Genomic DNA, 24,822 nt, shown 5'->3' with positions numbered 1-24,822 from the left:
AACATGCAACTCCCTTCACTACAGACACCAAAATTGAATGCAGTAAACAGGAACAAATAATATTTCCAGTCTTAAATCCCAAACATGGGTCTAATTAGTAAGAATTATACCCTAGCGTGCAGTTTTAGAGAGCAAACTGTAGAGAGCCAGTGTCACAAACAACACTACTTTGTATTTTCTGTTGGTTGTGATTGAACGGAGACTGTCCCAAATGAAATGAGTTGTGGATTATAATGAGAGGGTAGATTGCTATATTATCCACGTGCAAAAGATTGACCGATACAAAATTTGATGTTGAACACGATCTCTGCCAACCTTACCTTTCCCTCTCACGTCCTGAAGCCAGAGAACCTTCACTCGACCTCAAATCTCCCCTCAATCCTTTCATAATTTCACGAGCAGTTAGTCCCAAACATATTATTTCCTTTAACGCGTATTGTGATAAGACATAGAGCATGTCAAACGTTTTGAATGAAGACCAACCAAATAAACACTATCACACACACACACATACACACACTGGTGGGGTCACACAATAACTACGTGAATAACTTCAGAAGAAAAGTGTTTTGCTAAGCGACACCTATGAATTTGAAGTCTGCTGTTAATAAGACGTTTTCATGCAAAATAGTCCATGAAACATACGACCACTTTTAATATATTACATGACTTGGACAGGTGTGACGTCACTCAAAACCACGACTGAGAAGTATGCTGTCTGATATAAGGCCTTTAAGTTCTGACTGATTATGTAGGTTTAGTTACCAGTCACAGCATATACTAATAGAATTGTCTGAATTATGAATAATCATCAGCCTCCAAGGAACAGCAGTGTATGTGAAGGATCATTGCAGGTGTACAGCAGATATAAAGCTTTTTGTGGAAGGGAGCTAACGAAACGTGTCTTTTATACCAGTAATTAATATTGAATAAATGACAAAGTGAAGGGAAAATGTGTGTAAGCATTTCCTTTACATCTGGCCAACCTGCCATGCCATCAGTGAGGAAAGAATCGAAAATTGTTGCAAAATTGATCCAGTGGCATCACTACAAGAGAGTCCGGAGGGGGATATACTGGTGAACATAAGCGATGGTGTGTGTGTGTGTGTGTGTGTCAGTGATTCCTCAAGTGTAAAAAACGTCCATATGTAAAGTTAATACAACATTATTATTGTAGAGTTTTAATTATTATTGTAGAGTATTATGTATGAATTGTGATGGTATATATTGTATAATTCCCACAAGAAAGATTTTATTCTGTAATGTTCCTCAAACAACATGTTGACTTCTAACTACAGTATAGAGAAACAATTTTACCCGATTTAAAATTATTATGGATGTCAATAGGTGTTGATGTGGCTCGTTTGATGACCTCAAGCTTCAGAGGTAAGAGTCCTTGACACTGTTTCCACAAGTTTTAAAAAGGCTTAAAGCTAAACCATTAACTAGGCTATAATTATCTTTAAGTTTTTACCCATTTTATGGAACGTACAAAAATAACACTGAATAAAATATGGGACTGGCAGTGACCTTTAAGTGATTCACTCAAACTTATTTTACTGAACACAATGGTTGATGCTAGATCTTAGATCATAAAGCCTAAATACCGAAAACAACGTAAAATGTTCGTTGGATGCCATGGATATTCACTGTTTTATATGTACTTTACTTAACACCGGAATATTTCAAACCAATGCGAAGAAGAAATTCCAAGAATTTCAGTGGCATTTAGATATTAAAGGTTATACTGTACAGTCAATGCACATTTGATAACTTAATATCTCTTACCCAAATATTGATGTGTGTATGTCTTACACATAGTAATGTTACAAAAAATAATGATTATAATCTAATATCTTATGTTATTCTTAAAAACATATTTATAATATAGATGATACTTGTCAGGCCAGGCCACTAAGAGAGCTCAGGCTTTCAATTGGCTCAGCCATGTCAATATTGTTATTATTGTCCACTCTGTATCTGTATTTGTCTGGTTAAATAAACCGTTCCAATATCAATAATATCAGTATGTCTCCTCAAGGTGAAACACACTGTACCGTAAGCCCTCTATTCACACCAGTTCTCTTCCTAATGTGCTGCAAACTTTGAAAAAAAAAATTAAATGCATCCTCCATTCTATATAAATTACTAAATATTTATTGTACATGACTTATGAAAAACATGAACCCAATTAAAATAAAAATAAAATAAAATTAGAAACATTAATTTCTGCTTCGCTGTTTCTTGTGTTTATCTTCCATGTACTGTACAGTGTTTGTATATTGTATCAGTAGTGTGTAGGATTTAATAACTTATAACAAATTTTAATTTTCTGTAAAACGTAAGGTTTTGGAACATGGTATAGTACTGTACAAATGCTGTACCATATTTTAGAGAAGAGGTTTTAAGTTTGATTCACACAAATTCAGTAAATTAAGATTATCAAGAACGTAACCCACGTATAAATTGGGGATTTATTGTACAGTAATTTTATCACAAATAACCAGTACATACTGTAGTGAGGCAGGACACAGTTTATTTAACCTTAATCATGCTTAAATGTTAGATAACATTCTAGACACTTCCAATTGGACTTCAACAACTTGTTTTCATTTCTCTCTTAACATGAAAATGAGAGTACAGTACAATCCTTCCATTGGTATTCTCTTTTTTGAGGATGTAAAGAGAATTATGCCACGGTGGGTGTTGCTCCCAACTGGAATGGAAAAGTTAAGAGATTAATTTATTTCCTACATACACCCAGCTAACTACACACATGCATACAGATGTATATGAGATTACTGGTGAAAACTTGATATATCAAACTAATATTGGAATACTGTATTGTACTATAAGCTTTTGGACATTATTTGGAAGGTGCCAAATGGAGCTTTGAGAGCCTCATTTCCCCTCCTACTATTGAGAAGTCGAGTATCCGCCAGGAATCAGATAATTATGTCACTGGGAGTATATACAGTACAACAATATGTATTTGTAATTTTATAGAATATTACAAACTTCCTTTGTATTTATCAATTATTCCTAAAACAGGTTTACATGGAACATATTTCTGTCTTAAAAGCAGAGTAACTCGCATCGGATCTGTTTGTTTCCGTCCATTATCCAGGTGCCTCGGATAATCAGGTTTTATTGAAGCACAAGGAAGATACAAATCTCATATCCTCTTTATTGATAAAATGAATTTGTGTTCATTTTCTAATTCATAAATATTTTATTCTATACAGTTTCTTGATCAGATTCTAATTCATGAATATTTTATTCTATACAGTTTCTTGATCAGAGTTTACAATAGGATCGGTGTACTGAACAAGATAGTCTTTCTCTAGCACAACTGTACACAATTTCAAGACTCGATTTTATAACAAATATTCCATCCAGATGTACAGTACTAAGCTTTATAAAATTTGACATCTTGATTACAGATTTGTCATAGAAATATGAATCTACTTGCTTTATTTCTAAATTATATTAATGAGTTAAGGCTTCTTCCATTACTAGTTGATTATTGATAGAGTTGTTTTTCTGTAATTGGAATCTTTTCCCTAATGGGGAAATCATAGTGACCGAATAATAGAAAAAGCCAAACAATTGAGTAACGACCACACGATTTTCCCAGCCTTGACTAATTTATGTCACCTGCTCCATCTCGGGCTGCCCATGGTAGACATAATTACTTGCTGATGACACACACTACACATTATAAAGAAATGTATGTTTGTCATAAATCTTAAGAGACAAGACATCAACCGAATTCACAGATTACAAACTAAATTAAGAAATATCACTCTACGGGCAAATGTTAGTACATAAGAACCTAAGAATGGAGGAAACTGCAGCTGGCCTATTGGCCCATACCGAGCAGTCCCGTTTACACCCAACCCCTATCGCTCATATATCCATCCAACCTATATTTGAAGCTATCCAGCGTATTCGAGTTAATGATGATTTTTGGTAACTTGTTCCACTCATCCACTACTATATTTCCAAACAAATGTTTACTTATCTCGCGCCTAAATCTAAATTTGTCTAATTTAAAACCATTGCTACGAATTCGCTAATGGTTGGATAGTTTGAGTACCTTTGTTATATCACTTTTGTTTAGCCCTGACTTCCATTTATACACCTAGATCATATCGCCCTCACTCTACGTCTCTCGAGGGAGTTCAAATTAAGATGCTTTAACCTGTCTCTGTACTCAAGGTTCCTAATGCCCGGTATTAGTCTTGTCATTCTCCTCTGAATTCTTTCTCGGGATTCTGTATCCATTCTGTAGTACTTTGACCAGAACTGAACTGCGTAATCCAAGTGAGGTCTCACAAGCGCAAGATATAGTTTAAGGATAACCTCGCAAGTCTTGTAACTAACACTTCTTTGTATGAACCCAAGTACTTTGTTAGCCTTGTTTTGAGCAAATACACATTGTTGACTTGGTTTAAGATTCCTACTTATCATTACTCCTAAATCTTTCTCACAGTAGTAGACAGAACAGGCTGTAAAAAGAAAAGACCACAAATAAACTAAAGATAGGAAAATGCCTAGAAATTTGGTGGTATTTACTGGACAGCAATTCTTAAGTTGGGAAAATATGGAGGTGTACAGTTTAGGAGTGGCCTTCATCCATATATGGATTGATGACAGCTGATGCTTATATAATATATATATATATATATATATATATATATATATATATATATATATATATATATATATATATATATATATATATATATCAAAGTTTAAATAAGTGTATATTCTTACATTAAGTACAGTACAATACTTAAAAATATTTATACTTACAGAAAGGGCGTAGGAGCGTACTACCAGAATGCAGTATATAATCACACCCACTACAATGAAGACAGTGATTGCATATGCGATATTGAGTGAGACGATAATGGTAACGACAGCCAAGATGCTGTACAGAACCACGCAGATAATCGAGACCCAGACCCACAGCATCACAAACGAGCGTCGTTCCTGTGAGTTAAAATACAGTATATATATTTAGATAGTCATTTCAACAAATTCTTTATGAAACTGAGTTGAACCTAATGTGAATTACTGTTCAGTCCCCCCAAAAGTACAGTATCTTTATTTTTTCCGTCTCTATAATTTCAAACCCCGGATGAAATGTTTTAGTATATTCTCCAGTGCATCGTCATATGTTAGTATGCCTGCGCCCCATATCGGTAGCAGTATTCAAATATACAAAACAATGTATTTATGAAATATCTACAGGAATAAAACTTAAATTACTGGTCATTTTGAAATCTGGCAATTCTCTCTGCATGAAAGTGTTTCCAGATAATTTGACCCACGTAGTAGGTAATGGTGTATACCAGTACCATTGTGGTCTTCTGTACCCAACTGTTCCAAAACTAGTGGACGAACACTGTTCATAAAACCACGACCACATTAAACCTATGGGTAACGATATATATTTTTTTCGGGGGGGAGGGCGGGGGAGGGGGACGGGAGGTACATATACTTAATCTATCACTGCGTTCCTTTTTACATAAACAATTACTTTAAACACATATTTAGTTGTCTAAATACTTGTGTTCAAGACAAACTAATACTCTACAATACATACCTAATATTAAAAGAAGTTATCTTTGATTAACATTAATATAAAAATTTAAGATACACGCTCTGTAAAATATAAAATACATGCAATAACTAAATCACATGAGAAAGAGAGTGAGAGCAAGTATGTGGGCAGAGTAGGCTACTGATTGACAGTATTACATTGAAGCTTAAGGTTTTCACATGTTTCTCCCACTTAACAAAATGACAAAATGTCTACAGAAATTAATCATTAAAGGAGATGAAGTTTTAATACAAGTACCTGTTTGACTCCTTGGATGAGGAGGATGTTCACGATCAAGTGAATGATGCTCACTGCCATAGTTATCCATCCATCAGCGAATCCTGAAAGTATAAAGAAATATACATCGGTGAATTAGGCCTTTGTTAAATGCTGCCGTTAATTCACATATCTTAATCTGGTTATCCCTCAACTATCATTATCAATCCACCTTAACATCCACGCTTGTTTGTCTGCTTTACATTATCCTTCCATCCACTTTCCGTCACCCATCTGCCATAAAACATAATTACTATAATCAGGTGTAAATGAAATGTTATTTAATTGGCACAGTCACTAGTGGGAACCCATCTGTGGACAATGGCTATACCTGAGGGTAATATCAAGTGGTGTAGCTACAATGAGTCTTATAAGGTCCTTGGTTACTTTCTATATTAATGTATTTTACTCCCATTATTTTCAATGTCATCTTGTTTAAAAATTATACAATTCTTTCATTTACGAATTTATGTTTGCATTAACAAGTTATTTAATTTCTAAAAAGAAGTGAATAAGAGAGTACAGTACTTACCCTTCACACCTAAGTAGATGCCACTGATGATATTCAGGATACAACCAATCTAAAGCGAAAATGCCAGTGATTATATATTTATATAAATAAAATACATTTACCGGGTATATTATAAATATACAACTTTCTATACAATACTACTACTACTACTACTTTTTTTTTTTTTTTTTTTTTTTTAACGTGGCCTCCAGCCTCCCCCAATAGCCACACCTTCGCCACCATTTATTTACCTTAATATTAAATATCCTAATACATAAGAAACTATCCTATCTGTGTTAAATTAGTTGAGCCGCAGATCCATGCGGCATTCAGTGACTGTAGCCTCATAGTCGATATCTGCAGCAGTTGTCGGAGTAGGGGCAGAAGCTCTCGTTCCACTGAGGCAGAGCAAAGCCGACCGAAGGAGAGAGGACAGTCGACATCTCATCCAGGCTGTGACATAACTTCTGGGCTGCTGCTTCTGTTCGGAGATCAGCTCCGCGAGTCTGGCGTAGAAACATCTTGCACTTGGGCCCATCCCACCAGAGGTTGTGAACACTAGAGGAGTGAAGCTGCCTTGATCCACATTTTGAATTCTCTCCCCATATGCCCTTCTCTTGTCGTTCTCGTTCCTCCTATGCGCAGCATCGAGAGCTAGGTTACGGTGACAAACGGCCATGGGATCAAAAATCCTGATGTCGAAGAAAGCTCGCTGTCCCCGCGTCCAGAATCCTCGAGCACTGACGTCCACGCGGGCTTCGTTAGATGTGTTTGAAGTCCTGTGTTGGAGGATCTCGCCATCCAGTGGAAGGAGGGTCGGTTCTACCATGACGTCCCAGCAGGTTTCCTTCAACATATTTGCTGTGAGATCCCTTTTTACCGTCATGCCCTCATGGCGAAGCCCCCCTTCTTGCAAACCATGGCGTGATCGCTATCATAGGAATAGCCACACACGCATTGGGAGGGCAAACCATCTACTGGCCAACCGTACCTTAGAGCAATGGCATCTGTAAATTCTTGTTTGTTTAGGCTGAAACCATTTGCCCTTATCGGTAACGTAGTTAGCCAGTTCGAGGCGCCCACCTCCTGCGCTATAGCTACTTTTTTTGTCAAATTTTCTGGAACCAGCAGCAATAGTTGCTGCAACATGTCATTTTTGGCAGTGCTGCCGGATCTGTTGTAATGGACCTACTACTACTGCTACTTTTTTTTTTTTTTTTTTTTTTTAAACGTGGCCTCCAGCCTCCCCCAATAGCCACACCTTCGCCACCATTTATTTACCTTAATATTAAATATCCTAATACATAATAAGCTATCCTATGTGTTAAATTAGTTGAGCCGCAGATCTATGCGGCATTCGGTGACTGTAGCCTCAGTCAATATCTGCAGCAGTTGTCGGAGTAGGGGCAGAAGCTCTCGTTCCCCTGAGGCAGAGCAAAGCCAAGCCGACAGAAGGAGAGAGAAGGACAGTCGACATCTCATCCAGGCTGTAACATAACTTCTGGGCTGCTGCTTCTGTTCGGAGATCAACTCTGCGAGTCTGGCGTAGAAACATCTTGCACTTGGGCCCATCCCACCAGAGGTTGTGAACACTAGAAGAGTGAAGCTGCCTTGATCAACGTTTTGAATTCTCTCCCCATACGCCCTTCTCTTGTCGTTCTCGTTCCTCCTATGTGCAGCATCGAGAGCTAGGTTACGGTGACAAGTGGCCATGGGATCAAAAATCCTGATGTCGAAGAAAGCTCGCTGTCCCAGCGTCCAGAATCCTCGAGCACTGCCGTCCACACGGGCTTCGTTAGATGTGTTTGAAGTCCTGTGTTGGAAGATCTCACCATCCAGTGGAAGGAGGGTCGGTGCTACCATGACGTCCCGGCAGATTTCCTTCAACATATTTGCTGTGAGATCCCTTACCTCGTCATGCCTCATGCAAATGAAGCCCCCCTTCTTGCAGACCATGGCGTGATCGCCGTCATAGGAAGAGCCACACACGCATTGGGAGGGCAAACCATCCACTGGCCAACCGTACCTAAGAGCAATGGCATCTGTAAATTCTTGTTTGTTAAGGCTGAAACCATTTGCCCTTATCGGTAACGTAGTTAACCAGTTCGAGGCGCCCACCTCCTGCGCTATAGTTACTTTTTTTGTCAAATTTTCTGGAACCTGCAGCAATAGTTGCTGCAACATGTCATTTTGGCAGTGCTGCCGATCTGTTGCAATGGCCCTACGGATCTTATTTACTTCGCTGGTGTCCACTTCCCCTGTTGCATTCTGGGCTATTATGTGGTCAGTGAGGGCTGCCGTGAGCTTAAGTGAATTTTGATGTTCAGTGTCAGCAATCTCCTCTGGATTAGTTAGTCCCATCCCTCCCAGTCTTGGTGGAAGTGCAAGAAGTGTTCTTTCTGCTGGGGTTAAGTCAGGGTGTTTCACTAGTTTGAGAATGAACTTGACACTGATAGCTTCTTCCAGAGGGTGGAGGAGGGGTCCGATCTCAGGGATGGTACGCATCAGGTAGTTCCAGCGATGCTTGACTCCATGGGTGAATGCTGCAAAGGCCGCATGTGACTGTGTTAGCAATCTCAGATAGAGCTTGGATTTCGCTAACCCACTCATTCACCTTTCCCGCTACGTACTCGGTCTTGAAGTCCGTAGTGCCAATTACAGCGCCTAGATGTCTTTGGCCGTCCTTAGTTATTTTGACCTCACTTCCGCCAAAAACCTCCAAAGCCCGTTCATAATGTTCTGGCTTCACGATGAGGAAGGACTTGCTAGCGTTTGGGAGGTACCCTATTTGTGGACCTCGCGATGTTACCAGGTCCCACCACTTTTTGATGCACTCCACTTTTCCTGCTCCTGTAAGGTCATCAGCATATGCCACTTGTTTGACCCCAGTTGTTTCAAATTTTATTTCTTGTTGGAGCACTGATAGGCCAATTGCATACATTGCCATTGCAACGGGGTCCCCCTGTGTTGTTCCCTCGGTCGACTGTAGGATGGTATCACCTCGTAGAGCCTTGTTGTTTACTATGTAGAGGTCTGAAGGATTCCTATACGAATTTTCAACATACATCGCAAAGCTAGGACACTTGATCTTGATGTTGTGCAGTGCAGCCTTGCGGTTAAGTATGTTGAATGCGTTTGAAGCATCCACCAGGAGAACGGCCTCACAATCACGCTGCTCAAATATCAATCTCATGGCGTGAATGGCCGCCTCCCCACCAGCCTGGTGGCCAGCACACACTTGTAGGTTCCCTGCTGCTGCCCTGACATCGTCCTTTACCACCTCCATTATGCACTTTCCGATGATCCGCCTCAGCACTTCCCCCACCCCTATAGGTCTACATCCTGGTTTCTTTTCCAGAGGAATAAGGCGGCAGGCCGTCAGGGCCTGGAGGTGATGGCAGCAAGAGGATGCAAGCTTTCTTGCGAGGGCGGCAATGGCAGTGCAGAGATCGCTTGCTACAGGGCCAAACTTGTTTGTGCTGAGGATGACTCTCCAACCGTTTGCATCCAGACCTGAAGGGCCGGCTCCTCCTCGAGTCTTCAGTGCCCTTTTCCACACCATCTCTCCTGTTATTTTCTCGAACAGGACAGCATTTGGTGGGATATAGTCACCCTGGAACCTGATGCCTTCATCTTCGCTTGCAGGGGGATGTTTCTCTTTCAATAGTTTTAATGTCTCTCTGTTTATTGGCATCACCCCACCGGAGGATTCCTGTGTGAGAGATCTTACCGCGAGAGACACTTTTCCCACACGCATTTTGTTTCCAAATTTTCTTGCCACGTCATCGGTGTTTTGCTTTCCGTCACCCGTAGATTTTAGTCTCTCCTGCAGTGTTCTTGCTTCACATAGGAGATCATCTAGGGCCCCAGTCTGCCACATTGTCAATCTTCTCTTCATTGCTGCCACATTTTCTTTGTGCTTAGCCTTTGTGTGTGTCCTCTGACAAAATAGATGTGGTATTATTGCCAGTATTTGAAGAGCTAGGGGGGCGAGGAAGCGGTCCTGAGTGTAATCAGTCATGAAGCGAGTCATCTCCCGAATCATTTCTTTGGTGGCCGCACACTTGGGTGGTTCAAATAAGTTAGCAGGCGACCACTTGACAATTTCTGAGTAGGTTTCTTTGACCCATACGCCTGCATTTTCCATCGACATGCCATTCCACTGAGGCGGCTGTCTCTCATTCTCCTCGTGGACACCTGCTACTGAGGGAGCAGCATTTATTAGTACTACATTTTCGGGTTGAGTAGACTCACTGCTATCATTTCGGATATCATCGGGTGGTGGGGTCCCGGCGATATCCACTGTGGCCGCCTGTGTCGGCTCCCTGCGATGTGGGTTCCGACACTGGTCTAGCTTCCTGCAATCCACACATGGTCGGTTGTTTCTCGCACAAAAACAATTTGTGCTACTACTACTACTAATAATAATAATAATAATAATAATAATAATAATGCTATTACTACTACTAACAATAACAATAACAATAACAATAACAATAACAATAACAATAACAATAATAATAATAATAATAATAATAATAATAATAATAATAATAATAATAATAATAATAATAATAATAATAATAATAATAATAATAATAATACCGTATATATGAAGATCTACAAAATAAATATTTTTCACTTTTACAACAGTTAACGGGGAGTGGTGGTTAAACACGGTCTTAGTACAAGTGTAGAGGTGATACTGGTAGAGTATAATGCTCGCTACTCACCACACCTAGTATACCAATTGCGAGGGTGCCGCTCCTCAGGCTACAGCCGCAGCAGGAGGCACTCAGTACCCACTTGTGTTCATTCATCCTGTCAACACAAAAGAGAATTAGTTTCATTCATAATCACCAAAAGTTATATTTAATGCAATATTCTTTGTTCGGTCTTATAATGTATGTCTAGTTGGATATAGTCCATTGTACACCCACTAAAAAAATATTCGGCACCTGTGTCATATTGTGTCACGCCGTAGGGGTGTCGAATAATTTTTAAGTGGGTGTACATGTATGTATAGTGCATGTATACATGTGTGTGTGTGTGTGTGTGTGTGTGTGTGTGTACAAGTACCCTGTATCATGTACACCCACTAAAAAATTATTCGGCACCCTTACAGAGTGATACAATATCCTACGGGTGCGAATAATTTTTTAGTGTGGTGTACAGTGTTCTACCATGGTGGAGGGAAGTAGGTGACTGTTCTACCATGGTGGAGGAAAGTAGGTGGCTGTCCTACCATGGTGGAGAGAAGTAGGTCACTGTCCTACCATTTTGGAGGGAAGCAGGGGACTGTCCTACCATGGTGGAGGGAAGCAAGTAACTGTCCTACCATGGTGGAGGGAAGTAGGTGGCTGTCCTACCATGGTGGAGGGAAGTAGATGACTATCCTACCATGGTGGAGGGAAGTAGTTGACTCTCCTACCATGGTGGAGGGAAGCAGGTGATTGTCCTATCATGGTGGATGGAAGTAGGTGACTGTTCTACCATGGTGGAAGGAAGTTGGTGGCTGTCCTACCATGGTGGAGCGAAGCTGGTGACTGTCCTACGATGTTGTAGGGAAGCAGATGACTGTCCTATCATGGTGGATGGAAATAGGCGACTGTCCTATCATGGTAGAGGGAAGTAAGTAACTGTCCTACCATGGTGGAGGGAAGCAGGTGACTGTCCTCGCATGGCGGAGGGAAGTAGGTGACTGTCCCACCATGGTGGAGGGAAGCAGGTGACTGTCCTACAATGGTGGAGGGAAGCAGATGACTGTCCTATCATGGTGGAGGGAAGCAGTTGACTGCCCTACCATTGGGGAGGGAAGCAGGTGACTGTCCTATTATGATGGAGGGAAGTAGGTGACTGTCCTATCATGGGTGAGGGAAGCAGGTGACTGTATTACCATTGGGAAAGGAAGTAGGTGACTGTCCTATCATGGTTGAAGGAAGGCGGGTGACTGTTCTACCATTCAGGAGGGAAGCAGGTTACTGTCCTACCATGGTAGAGGGAAGTAGGTGACCGTCTTACCATGGTGGAGGGAAGTAAGTGACTGTCCTACCATGTTGGAGGGAAGCAGGTGACTGTCCATCCGTGGTAGAGGGAAGCAAGTAACTGTCCTACCATGGTAGAGGGAAGTAGGTGACCGTCTTACCTTGGTGGAGGGAAGTAAGTGACTGTCCTATCATGGTGGAGGGAAGTAGGGGGCTGTTCTACCATGGTGGAGGGAAGTGAGTGACTGTCCTATTATGGTGGAGGGAAGCAGGTGACTGTCCTACCATGGTGGAGATAGTGAGAGACTGTCTTATCATGGTGGATGGAATCAGGTAGCTGTCCTACCATGGTGGAGGTAAGCAGGTGGCTGTCCTACCATGGTGGAGGGAAGCTGGTGACTGTCCTACCATGGTGGAGGGAAGCAGGTGACTGTCCTACCATGGTGGAGGGAAGCAGGTGGCTGTCCTACCATGGTGGATGGAAGTAGGTGGCTGTCCTACTATGGTGAAGGGAAGTAGGTGACTGTCCTACCATGGTGGAGGGAAGTAGGTGGCTGTCCTACCATGGTGGAGGGAAGTAGGTGACTGTCCTATCATGGTGGAGCGAAGTAGGTGGCTGTCCTACCATGGTGGAGGGAAGTAGGTGGCTGTCCTACTATGGTGGGGGAAAGCAGGTGGCTGTGCTACCATGGTGGAGGGAAGTAGGTGGCTGTCCTACCATGGTGGAGGGAAGTAGGTGGCTCTCCTACTATGGTGAAGGGAAGTAGGTGACATAGTGGATACAACATCCACGCTACAGACACAGCCTAGGCTGCGTTAGGGACCTGTATGGATGAAGGGACGGGCACTTACTCACAGTGACAACATCACATTTCAGGGGACTTTAAAGACGTAAATATGACTTCACTTAGAGCATATCAACTACGTTACTGTAACACTTGCACAACCAACTATTAATTGGGTCAAATCACTTAAAGAAGGGCGGATTACAACACGTAGTTAAGGTTTTCCCGCCTAAATCCAAAGCTCCTCCTACTCCCGTAGCCCTTAAATACTCGGAGGACAGTGGTAGAAGGGCAGTTGATCCAAAACTCAGCCAGGGTAGTGCACCGTGATCCAAGGATATACATCTCTACCCTCTTTTCAGCTGCTTCTACTAATTCACCTGAATATCCCTATTGTTTTACTGTACATGCTTAGAAAAGTGCTATACAGGGATTATTTTTACTTGGTATATTTAAGAATAACTTTAGTCGTAAAATAAATTTACTGTAGACTTGACATGCCCTATTTCTTAACATCTCTTGTGGAGATGTGATTATGCCCAGAAATAGTGAAAGATGTCTGTTTACATACCACGTGTTCGGCGACCAACAAGAAATGTGCAGCTCGTAGCGGCTCTCACTCCTCCTACCGGGAGTGTCCCAAAGTGGAGGGAGAAGTGCAGGGTATCTAAGGTGCGACCTCAGAACCAACTGAACAATATGGAATATTGAGGCTCTCCTTGTAGTGAAGAAACAAGAACGAAACAAAACAGAAGAACCGGAAAAAGAAAAACGAGAAAGAACAAGAAGAAATAGAAATGATAATAAGATCATCAGAGTTAATTAATCTCTACGAGTCGTTACCAACCCTAGAAGACCAAGAAGGAGAGCAAGAAGAAAATAGTTAGTAAGGAAGAAACAAAGGAAAAGATCAAACTAACATGACTATGGCCGTAATAACAATCGATGTTGATGGTCAGTAAACTAAATTAATGAGTGAACAAACACTTACCGCTCACTCCAGATATTTTCCTCAATCGGCCATTTCTTAAACACTCGAGACAACAAGCCCGAAGAGCAATCCCGATGTCGGGGTAACTACTGTAATTAGTAACCCGTCAAATGGATTCGTCAAATTCGAATGTCAATCCCGAACATCGGGCTACTATTTAGTAACACGAGCGGCGCAACTCGAGAGGGTTGGAACGCATATTCCAAGATAGGATAGATTTTTTTTTTTTTTTTTTTTTGCTGTTTTGTCTAATATTGCTTATCCTGAGTATGGTACAGCAGGGTTCCTGTGATGATATACTGTACATTAATGTATTACATTTTAAGTTCTTGAAAGAATCGGCCTCTATAAAGTGCAACATAGAGGTGATATCCACGTTAGTCGGAATAATTGGTGCAGAGCTCTTCCGAGGACGAGAGATTTCCCCGGATAACAAGAAGACTCTCAAACCCTGAAAAATTCCACATCCCTAGAATATAAACATTCTTTCATCCTCAGAGACCTGGGAAAAAACTTGGAGAGTTTCAGGAAGTTTTCATAAAAAAAATCCAGAAAATGTGCTTGATATTTAACCTCGGAATTTGCTCCAAGGCCTGGAAACGTATTGTGTAAGATTTTTCGGAATTTTCTCAGAAAATGAACCCGATTTTCAACCTCGAAAACTGGTAAACAGACCCAGAATGGAGAGAATTTTCTTGAAAAAACTCCGAGCCAATTTCAATTCTGAGTACTTAATGGAGCATTCTGGGTAATGAAGATATTACTGCACTGTAATTACGGCCTGGTGATGTTATTGTACTATCGTGCACAAAAGTCGTGTCCACTCCCCAGCCACAGTGAGAGTTCGAATAGCCTTGAATCTGAAGTTTCGAAACAGCTGGGGGAAATGCTATGGTCGGCCAACAGATGTCGCCCACTGTAGTGTTGGAGGGGGGGGGAAATAGAGGAGGTGGGGGTTAGTCTAGTAACAGGCTGTGTGTAGGTGAATTCCGCAATCACTGATAACAATAAGAATGTCATGAAGATAGTTAATATTATTAAGCATGGTGAGAGATGTGTAACGGGTAAATAAAAGCACTACAACGACCATTTCTCTGCTGTTCATGGCTACGACGGTGCGACTGATGGGCATACCAGTAATTAATTCTCTGTGACTACCAGTAATGGTAGTCACGGAGAATGCACAAGTTGTTACCAAGGTTGGCGCCACCCACACCAGGGGAAGGAGGTGAGGTCGAACACTGAAACATGCCGAGGTCTCATTCCTACCATCGTCGTCACCAACAGGTAAGTCGCATTAATTTGTCAGCATACCCCATGTCGTCCTTATACTATTGCAGGGTGTCCCATGAGTGACAGCAGATATTTGTAGAGGTGAAACAATATGTGATATTGAGTTGAAAATCTTCTATATACATAAGCATTTTTCGGTTTACTTTAGGCGTGAGGTGGGTTGTAAAAATTATGCAGGGCAAAAATTTGGCCATGTTATATTTTATTTTTCTTACCTATTGCAGCCATACTGTGTGCTGTTGTAATCCTTATTGGTGGATTACATAAGGCCTATTAATAGCGTGAAAACCCATTTGAAGATACTGTAATGTTCCATAACTTGCATTAAACAACATCATACGTTCACGAGTTCTAACTCCGCGCCTCCCCCCTACCCCGCCTCTACCCACCCAACTATTAAACCTCATAATTTGAGCATCGTGGGTTACCACACCTAAACACTGATCGACTACTTATTCTCTCCCCACATTCCCCCCTCCACCATCCCCCCCCACTTCACTCCTCCCTCCCCCACCTCTTCCCTTCATCCCTCCCCCAAGACTAACGTCAATCGAACAATCCATTCCATTACATTACCTTCCCCTGCATTCCCAACCCCCCCTCCCCCTATTCTACCCATGGCGACGAATTGGACTACTGTAATGAACACTCACAGAACCGACGACATGGCTCCTCCCCCTTGTATTTAGAGTTAAAATCTTTACAACAAAGGTCAATCCCACGTAACTTGAGCCGGGTTAAGTTATGTGGAAAAACACAAGCAACACCCATGGCCACCCCCTCTACCCCAACCTAAAATCATAGCCACCACGTCTCTATCTCCATCCTTTTCCCTCTATCTATAATAAAAAGTGTAACCCTACTCAGAAAAAATAATGAATGGGTCCTCCAAACAAATTAAAGATGAGGTGCACCCCACCCAAATAGGGATGGACCCTCCATTCCCTTTCACCTTCTTTTCTCCACATCCTTTCCTCCCTCCCATCGCCCCAGTCACCTCCTTCCCCCTTTCCTATATTTCGCTATCGGTATCTCCCGCCTCGACTCCGCCATTTGTAATGGTTGCCTTGCGTAATCTGTAAAATCCACCTCACGGCTAAACGTAAACCAAAAAATCCATATATGTATAGAAGTTTTATACTCCGAATCACATATTCTTTCACCTCTACAAATATCTGCTGTAATTAGTGGGACACCCTATTATAATTATATGACAGTTGTTATATGAGCTCCTTAGTTAACTTTACCATAAAAATATGGTGTTTGATGTGCTATGCGTTTGCCGCACGTTACCTTACTCGGTTATGTTACACCCCCAGTTGCAACCTGGGAGTTTGGGTTGGGTAATGTAGTATTTTGAGCAGAAATGGAATTCAGAACGACTCGATGAACATGAAGAAAAACGTTTTTATATAACGAACCCTAACGTAATGTAACCTATTACAGTTATATGTAATCTGGGACGAACATGTCATAGCTGAAAATTGTCAAAGAAATATGTAAAGCAGTGGAAAACCATATATTTTGATTATCGGCGAGGCTAACTACCTATAAACAATTAATATTTGACGATTGGCAAAAGTCCTGGGAAAATGAACCAACAAGTCATAAGCTAAAAATGATCAAATTATCAGTTTATCCTTGGTCATCATCAAAACAATCCTCTCGACATCACGAAACTATTCTGAATCGTCTAAGAATTGGGCATACGCGATTGACGCATGGCCAACTCATGTCTTCCCCTAATGGAGCCCCACCTATATGCTCCAACTGCTGAACACAAATAACAGTAAAACATATTCTCATTGAATGCCCTATTTATAATCGGTATCGAACAATGTGCTTCACTAACCCTACAATGTAAGATATTTTAGCAGAGACCCCAAAATTTTCGCTAAGTTCAGTTTTTACCTTTTTGAAATACTGTAATCTCCTCCAAACAATATAACACTAAATTATAGAAACACAAATATATGTTTACTAATCCCTCTGGCCAGCCCTAGGAAAGACTCAAATGGGTGTCAGTGGTCTGGTTAAACTAAATCTTGATGATGATGATGATAATTATCGGCGAATGTTCACTCTACAGTCGCAGGGGTGGTGGTGGAGGTTTGGGGGGTGGGGGGGAGGATCCACTTGCAGTTCACTATGAATACATGAAATAGGAAGTTTTTTTGGGCAGTTGATCCAAAAAGATTTACCAAAACGTTATGTCAGAGTAATAATACTTAACCTAGGTGTTACTAATACCATTAATTTACTCTAGTATATAAAAGCCTGCATCAGTTACCACAACATAATATTACTCTGCCATTTCAGATATGCCTGCAGGACGAGCAAATTCGTCGGCAGTGATTGCTGAGCGAGGCCAAATCATCGGGATGTGGAGAGCCGGGGCAACTGTGCCGAACATTGCTCTCGAAGTGGGAAGGAGCACCAAGACGATTAGGAGATGGATCCGCCGGTGGGAGGAAGAGGGCTCAGTGGAGACGAAACCTCGAAGCGGAAGGCCACGAGTAACGTCGGCAAGGATGGACGCCATGATCGTGGCAGCTGCAACGGCATATCCAATGCGAACATCAGTGGAGCATACAAGAAATTTGGGCCTCAATTGCCATCACATGACGAGACGCCGACTTCATGAAGCCGGGATCGACTGCCATATTCCAGCTCACAAAGGGTGGCTAACACCTACTCACAAGGAGTGTCGACTCGGCTTTGCATTGGAACACCTTCCACATAGAGAAGAATACTGGAGAACCATTATATTTACCGATGAAACCGTGTTCAGGTCAGTGGGAGCTGAAGCAAGGCAGTGCTGGATGCCCCCCAACACATGCTACCATGAGAAACCCATTCAACATCATGCAGTGAGTGGTAGGGTGTCCGTGTCATTCTGGGGGTGGATGTGGGCACATGGGCCAGGTGAACTGGTCAAGATCAATGGCCGTTTCACTGGTGAGCAGTATGTAGACATCCTGGAGCAAGTGCTAATTCCTACAGTCCGAGCTATGGCAGTTCCAGCCCCTCACATTCTCAGGCTGGTTATGACAACAGTCCCATTCATACCAGCAACATAGTGAAGGACTACCTCCAGGATCACCCTGAAATTGAGGTCATCGACTGGCCAACACTAGGATGTGATATTAATCCAATTGAACATAGTTGGGCCATGATGAAACTCGATTGGGACATTGGGGAGCAGCGAACCTGTGCAGCAATAAAGGCCAAAGCTTACGACGTGTGGGAGAGTATAAGTCGACGACCAGGGGTGTGCCTGATGCTGATTGACTCCATCCCTAATCGCCTTGATGAAGTCCTGAATGCAATGGGTGGCTGGACCAAATACCAAGATGTGTGCATTGGTGTATTGTTTGGATTTTAGTATTGTTTGTAAATACAATTAATATATATTTACTCACCTACAGTGTAATCTTAAATCTATGTCCTTAATGATGTCTTAAACTATATCACATGAAAATTCATAACAAAGTAACTTAACAGCCACAAATTATGTATTGTGTGGTATACAATGATCTGTATGACACTTCGTGGAATGTGTTGTCTTATGACACAATTTAATTATATAGCTACAATTGCTACCATCATTGAAATGCTCATGATGTTCAGCACACAATATTAACGGTAATTGAGCACACTCCAAAATATATGAAGCTTGCATATTGTGGTTGGGTGTTTAAACACTGGAACTTGGAAGAATTGGAACAGTCACCTATATTAAGTCTGAATACTATTTTACAATACTGATAACTTTTTCACTCCACTCTTTTTAACATAAGTATATAATTAAATAATTTTGCATATTATCACAAATATTTGTTAAGCAAAGGATGGGTGGAATATAAATAAACATTACCATAATCTCTTTGTCGGAATAACAACAAAATTGTGACGTGGTCACTGAGTAAAACTAGCTGACCAAGGCCCTTCGCCCTGATCCTTGCATATTTCACTTTTATCCTTAATATATTCCATTCTTTAAAGTATCATTGTGACCTGAGCGGCAATAAGCACCCAGGGCACGGCACCTGTTCCATGAATTCGTAACCATAAAGAAACTACTGTAAGACGAAACGTAGTTAAAAAGGCAGTTTGAAATTATGGTGGCATAAATTATGGTGGCATAAATAATAAATAAACCTACCTCTCATCCAGCCCCTACCTCCTCTATTCCACCCCCCCCCCTCCCCACACACTACAGTGGGCGACATCTGTTGGCCGACAATAGCATTTCCCCCAGCTGTTTCAAAACTTCAGACTCAAGGCTATTCGAACCCTCACTGTGGATGGGTAGTGGACATGACTTTTCTGCAAGATAGTACATAAACGACATAGTCCACGCCAGCACACTCATAAAATACAACTTATTTGCAAATGATAGTAATCTCTATGCCAGCAACTCAGACCTCCATTCCTTGATGAGAACTATGAACACTGAATTAAATAAAGTCGGGACCTGGGTAATACGTAATAAACTGACCTTAAACCTTGAGAAAACCCACTACACGGTCTTTCACAGAAGAAAAAACTTACCTCCAGACTTGAACCCCCTGTACCTTGGTAATATAGTCCTCAAACGCCAACAAAATACTAAATTCCTCAGAGTTATTGTTGATGAGAAACTTAACAGGAGAAACCACATAAAACCCATTCACAGTAAAATCAATAAACAGTGCAGTATCATGTATCACACTCGACAGTCACTCACCCTCACAGCAATGAAAGAAATCTATCATGATCCTGTTTACCAACACCTGATACACTGTCACACACTATGTGGGGCCTCTGGCTCTTCAAAAACACAATCTCTGGTTACTGCACAAAAGAGAGTTGTACGGACAATGACCTACTTGAAAAAAGCATTCACACAAACGAAAAAAATTTTATATTTAAATTTTTAAAATTCGAGGATATTAACACTTACTGCTGTGCCCTCTTTGTTTACAAATTTATCAATCACTTGCTTGACAGTAATTACTTACAGTTCCGGAATAATCAGAGACACAACTTAAGGCACCCAGAGCTACTAAGACCACCCCCCATGCGCTTCTCTCAGTCCCAGACCTCCATAAAATATCATGGTGAGAAGGTGTGGAACAACTTACCCCTACACATCCGAGCAAAGACTACGCTCCCTTCCTTTAAATCATCTCTAAAAAAATATCTATTGTCGAAGTATTAATACTTCTTGTAACACTTACTGTATTTACAGTACCATAAGTTCGTTGAACAGGCTTTGTGTGAAATATAACAAAGTCTAGGACTGCTTTTAGTATCCTGGTGGTCCAGAGGTAGCGTTCCCTGGTCACAGTCATGGGCTCGTGGGACGTGGGTTCGAATCCTGGCGGGTTGAGGTGTTGATTGTGTATATATATATATATATATATATATATATATATATATATATATATATATATATATATATATATATATATATATATATATATATATATAAAACACACAAAGAAACAAGGATTGAGATACACTCAAGCACACACGCGCAGAGACACACTTGTGGACTGTGTCATCAAGCAAACAACCCTACTATTATCAACCAATAAACCTTGCCGCCGTGGGAATGGCGTGTTCACAGCACATGACCCCCTGATAATTCATAACTGGTCGGATCACGTTGGTCGAGTGTGTTACACTGTCATCAACACGATTTGTGTAAGAGTTGCATGACGAACCAGTTTTAGTACTTGAGAAAAGAAAAAAACAATCAAGTTTAACATTACCTCGTAGCAGAAATGGAAAAATCATGATTTAAAAAAAACAAAAAAAACGATTTATTTGATTTAAATCGGATTTTTTATTTAAATCGATTTTTTTATTTTTTTTACTAATTGCATTAAAATAGTATTTTTAAAAAATAAAAACAGTATTTTTCAACCAAAGCTTCTTCAGGATAATAAACAGAAAATTGGCATTAAGATATTTATGCAGTAGATGTACCAATGGAATTTAACACAATAATATTATTTTTGTAAAATAAAAGAAAACTGGTAACATATCTTACATTTGAGTGCACAAATCCAAACTTAATAATGAAATTTAACATAAATGCTCTTATAGGATTACAGTGTTTCAAAAATTAATAACTTAACATCTTAAAGTCAACAGAATAATATGCTCATTTTGTAAAAAAAATAATACTGGTAACAAGTATATTTTCTTACATTTGAAGGATTATAGTGTATTAAGAATTACCGGTAATAACTTCAAGTCAACACAATATTCTCATTCTGTAAACAACAAAAATAGTTCAAAACATTTAAATTAGCTTCGTTGAACATTGAAATGCTTATGTACTGTGACAAGCTTAGATGCCTTTTCCTGTCCTAGGCGATTTCTTACCTTTGAGTACAAAACCATATGTGGAAAAAATTCTCTCAACCCCTGCTGATGATGCAACAGCTGTAAATAATTGCCTAGGAACATCCATTACATTTTCTGTCATATCATTGGCAAAATACTGCCACCAAGCAAGGGGTGAGAGAGATTTTACAACATATTTACCAAAATAGACCTCTTTAAATGGTGCACTTCTTCCATGGAAGGACATTAATGTTGAAAGGAAATGTGGAAGAGACTCGCACACATACTGTTCTGCAATGTCTCGCTGCTCAGGAGTCAGATGTCTGCCCTGATACCTTGGATCTATCACATTAGCTAGAAAATGGGCAGGTGTCAATGCTACTTTGATTCTTTTTTCAAAATTATCCATATCCTTCTTATCTGTTAAATACTCCTTAATATCAGTTTTCAGTTTTACCCAGATTTCTACAGCATCACTTAATAGGGTATGTTCTCTCTGGACACAGTCCAATGCCACAGCAATAGGCTTAAGTCTCTCTAAATAGTCTTCTGCAGTTCTTTTTAATGCCTTATCATTAACTTTCCTTTCAATTTTCTTATCAATGTCTTCACTATTTTCTTTGCACACTTTGACAAGGGTCTCCCAGTTCTTTAAATAAGATTCAATAGAATCTGTCATTGTGTTCCATCGTGTGTCTGATGGCATTACTAGCATTGTTCTTCCTGCTCTTCTATACAAAGATCCTGGGATGTGATGATTTCTGAAATACTTAATGATTTCAGTAATGCGCTCCTTAATGTTCTTGATTTGCAGGTCTTGTGAAAGCAAATTTAACAGGTGTGCAGAGCAACCATATGTTATAATGGATTTATCTTGTCCGAATTCACTTCTCATTTTTGCCATATTAGCAGCATTATCTGTTACACAGCTTCTTACTGTGCATCCAAATTTGTCTTCACACTTTTTTGTAGCACATTCAGCTAATTTCAACAGATATTCAGCTGTGTGTCTTGATTCTGTGTCTATATTGTCAACAAGATAAATACGGTTGTCCGCTGTTAAAGTTATACATACTATAGGCTCATTATGGACATTACTCCATCCATCCATGGCCATGCAAACTGTTTTCCCACTAAGTTCTTCTGAATAATTCTGAATCACTGAATCGTAGGCTTGATCCAAAAGAGACCCTCCAATTTGATGTCTATTAGGTGGAACATATCCTGGTCTTAGCATTTCAATCATCTTGATAAACTCTTCGTGCTCCACTGTTCGGAAGGGTGAATTTGTTGCATATATATAATTAGCAACTTGCTGATCCAAAGTGACTTTTTCAGACTTAGTAGTTTTTATCACAAAACCAGCTATGCTTCTTTGATCCATAGAACTATCCCTCTTATCTCTCTTAAATGGTGAGGGAGAAGGAGCATCTGATATATCTTTAACTAGAGATGATGATGATGAAGCTTTTGAAAGTGAGGTGCTTGGATGAGGTGATGAGAAAACAGTTATTAGTAAAAAATCATTTTGATTTAAATCATGATATTTTTACTTTGATTTAAATCGATTTAAATCATGTGATTTAAATCATTTGATTTAAATCATAACAACCCTACTAAATGGTAACCCGAGAAAATTTGGTTTAAAAAAATTAAATTACGGCTCGGAGGGCGCTTTTGGGATTCTAATAAGTAACCCGAATGTTTAAAAAAAATGGCCATCTGTATGTAGGGACACCTGTCGTGGTATTGTAGTGGACTTCTCCCCTACAACTGCGTATCCGCATTCCAATTGCACAGTATCCTAGCAACCAAGCGAGCGGCGTCACCAGATGTTACCACCTTCCCTAGCAACGGAACTAAAGACCGGCGACTTTCTCGGGTTTTCCCAACGTGACTCATAGAGGACTCACGGCTGCTGGGTATATAAGCTCTGTCTCTCCATTGAGATTCATTCTGGTCTCTCTTCTTGAACAAGCAACACCTCCTCCTCCGCCGCTGCCTGGCGGCCCTCGCTTCTCCTCGCCTGCCTGGCGGTCCTCGCTCCCGCCAGTGAGCATGGCGACCCACCAGCTGTCCTTCTCTGAGCTTCCTCACCAACCAACTTTCATTCTGGCCTCACTTCTACAACACGCAACACTCCAGCAAGCTCCACGCTGTCCAACTTTCATTCAACCAGGAGACCAGCAACAGGCAACATCTTCTCTAACGAAGCTCCTGCACACCCACCTTCTTCAACACGCTACTCACCGAACGTCTCCACTGAGCAGCTCCTCACCACACGGCACCTCCAGCACCAGACTGTCTATCATATAACTTATTTTATACAAGAAAACCACCTTAGAGTTTCCATCCATCCTGAGTGCTAGACAACATTATACCACGAATTCCTACAAATGGTGACCCCGGAGATAAGCACTCACACAGGATGAAGGAGACACTGATCACGCTCCCGGTCTTCAAGCAGCATAGAAGACTGGCTTATCCACACAGAAGCAGCTCTGCTACTCTAAGCAGACACCAGCTCCTCTTCCTGCCCCAAGCGCCACATCCTACCGACCCCAGCACACCCGTCCTGCCTCAGACGCCGACCCCGGCCCAGCAGTAACCCCTGACGCGGCCTCTGTTCCTGAATCCGGACCCACACACACCCCTCTTTTCTCCCTCAGGTACTCCCTGCTAATGTCCTGCACCCTGCTGCTGTCGTGGACCCAGCTGCTGTCACGAGCCCTAATCCGCTTCTGCTGACGCAGCCCCTGCTCCTGACCCAGGCCCACACACCCCAGCAGGCGCATCTGACGACTCAGTACCTGCCGTGAGGGAAGCACACAACATTCATCGCCTCCACACACCCTCTTTTCTCCCTCAGGTACTCCCTGCTAATGTCCTGCACCCTGCTGCTGTCGTGGACCCAGCTGCTGTCAGAGCCCTAATCCGCTTCTGCTGACGCAGCCCCTGCTCCTGACCCAGCCCACACACACCCCAGCAGGCGCATCTGACTACCCTGAACCTGTCATGAGGGAAGCACAACA

The 24,822-nt window shown here is 41.2% G+C and overlaps 1 protein-coding gene across 1 annotated transcript; it reads right to left on the bottom strand.

Moving 5' to 3' along the window:
• Nucleotides 1-2,108: 2,108 nt before the first annotated feature.
• LOC121873756 lies at nucleotides 2,109-11,219 on the bottom strand (the record flags this gene model as incomplete). The annotated part of the gene is made up of 5 exons (XM_042377457.1): nucleotides 2,109-2,716; nucleotides 4,819-4,998; nucleotides 5,870-5,952; nucleotides 6,420-6,468; nucleotides 11,132-11,219. Coding segments are annotated over 5 exons (427 nt in total), but the record flags the coding sequence as incomplete, so codon positions are not given.
• Between the last annotated feature and the right edge of the window lie 13,603 nt (nucleotides 11,220-24,822).

The sequence above is a fragment of the Homarus americanus genome, unplaced genomic scaffold (genome assembly GCF_018991925.1).
Source record: "Homarus americanus isolate GMGI-L3 unplaced genomic scaffold, GMGI_Hamer_2.0 scaffold58723, whole genome shotgun sequence".
Lineage (NCBI taxonomy): Eukaryota > Metazoa > Arthropoda > Malacostraca > Decapoda > Nephropidae > Homarus > Homarus americanus.
This window is presented reverse-complemented; position numbering and strand designations above follow the sequence as displayed.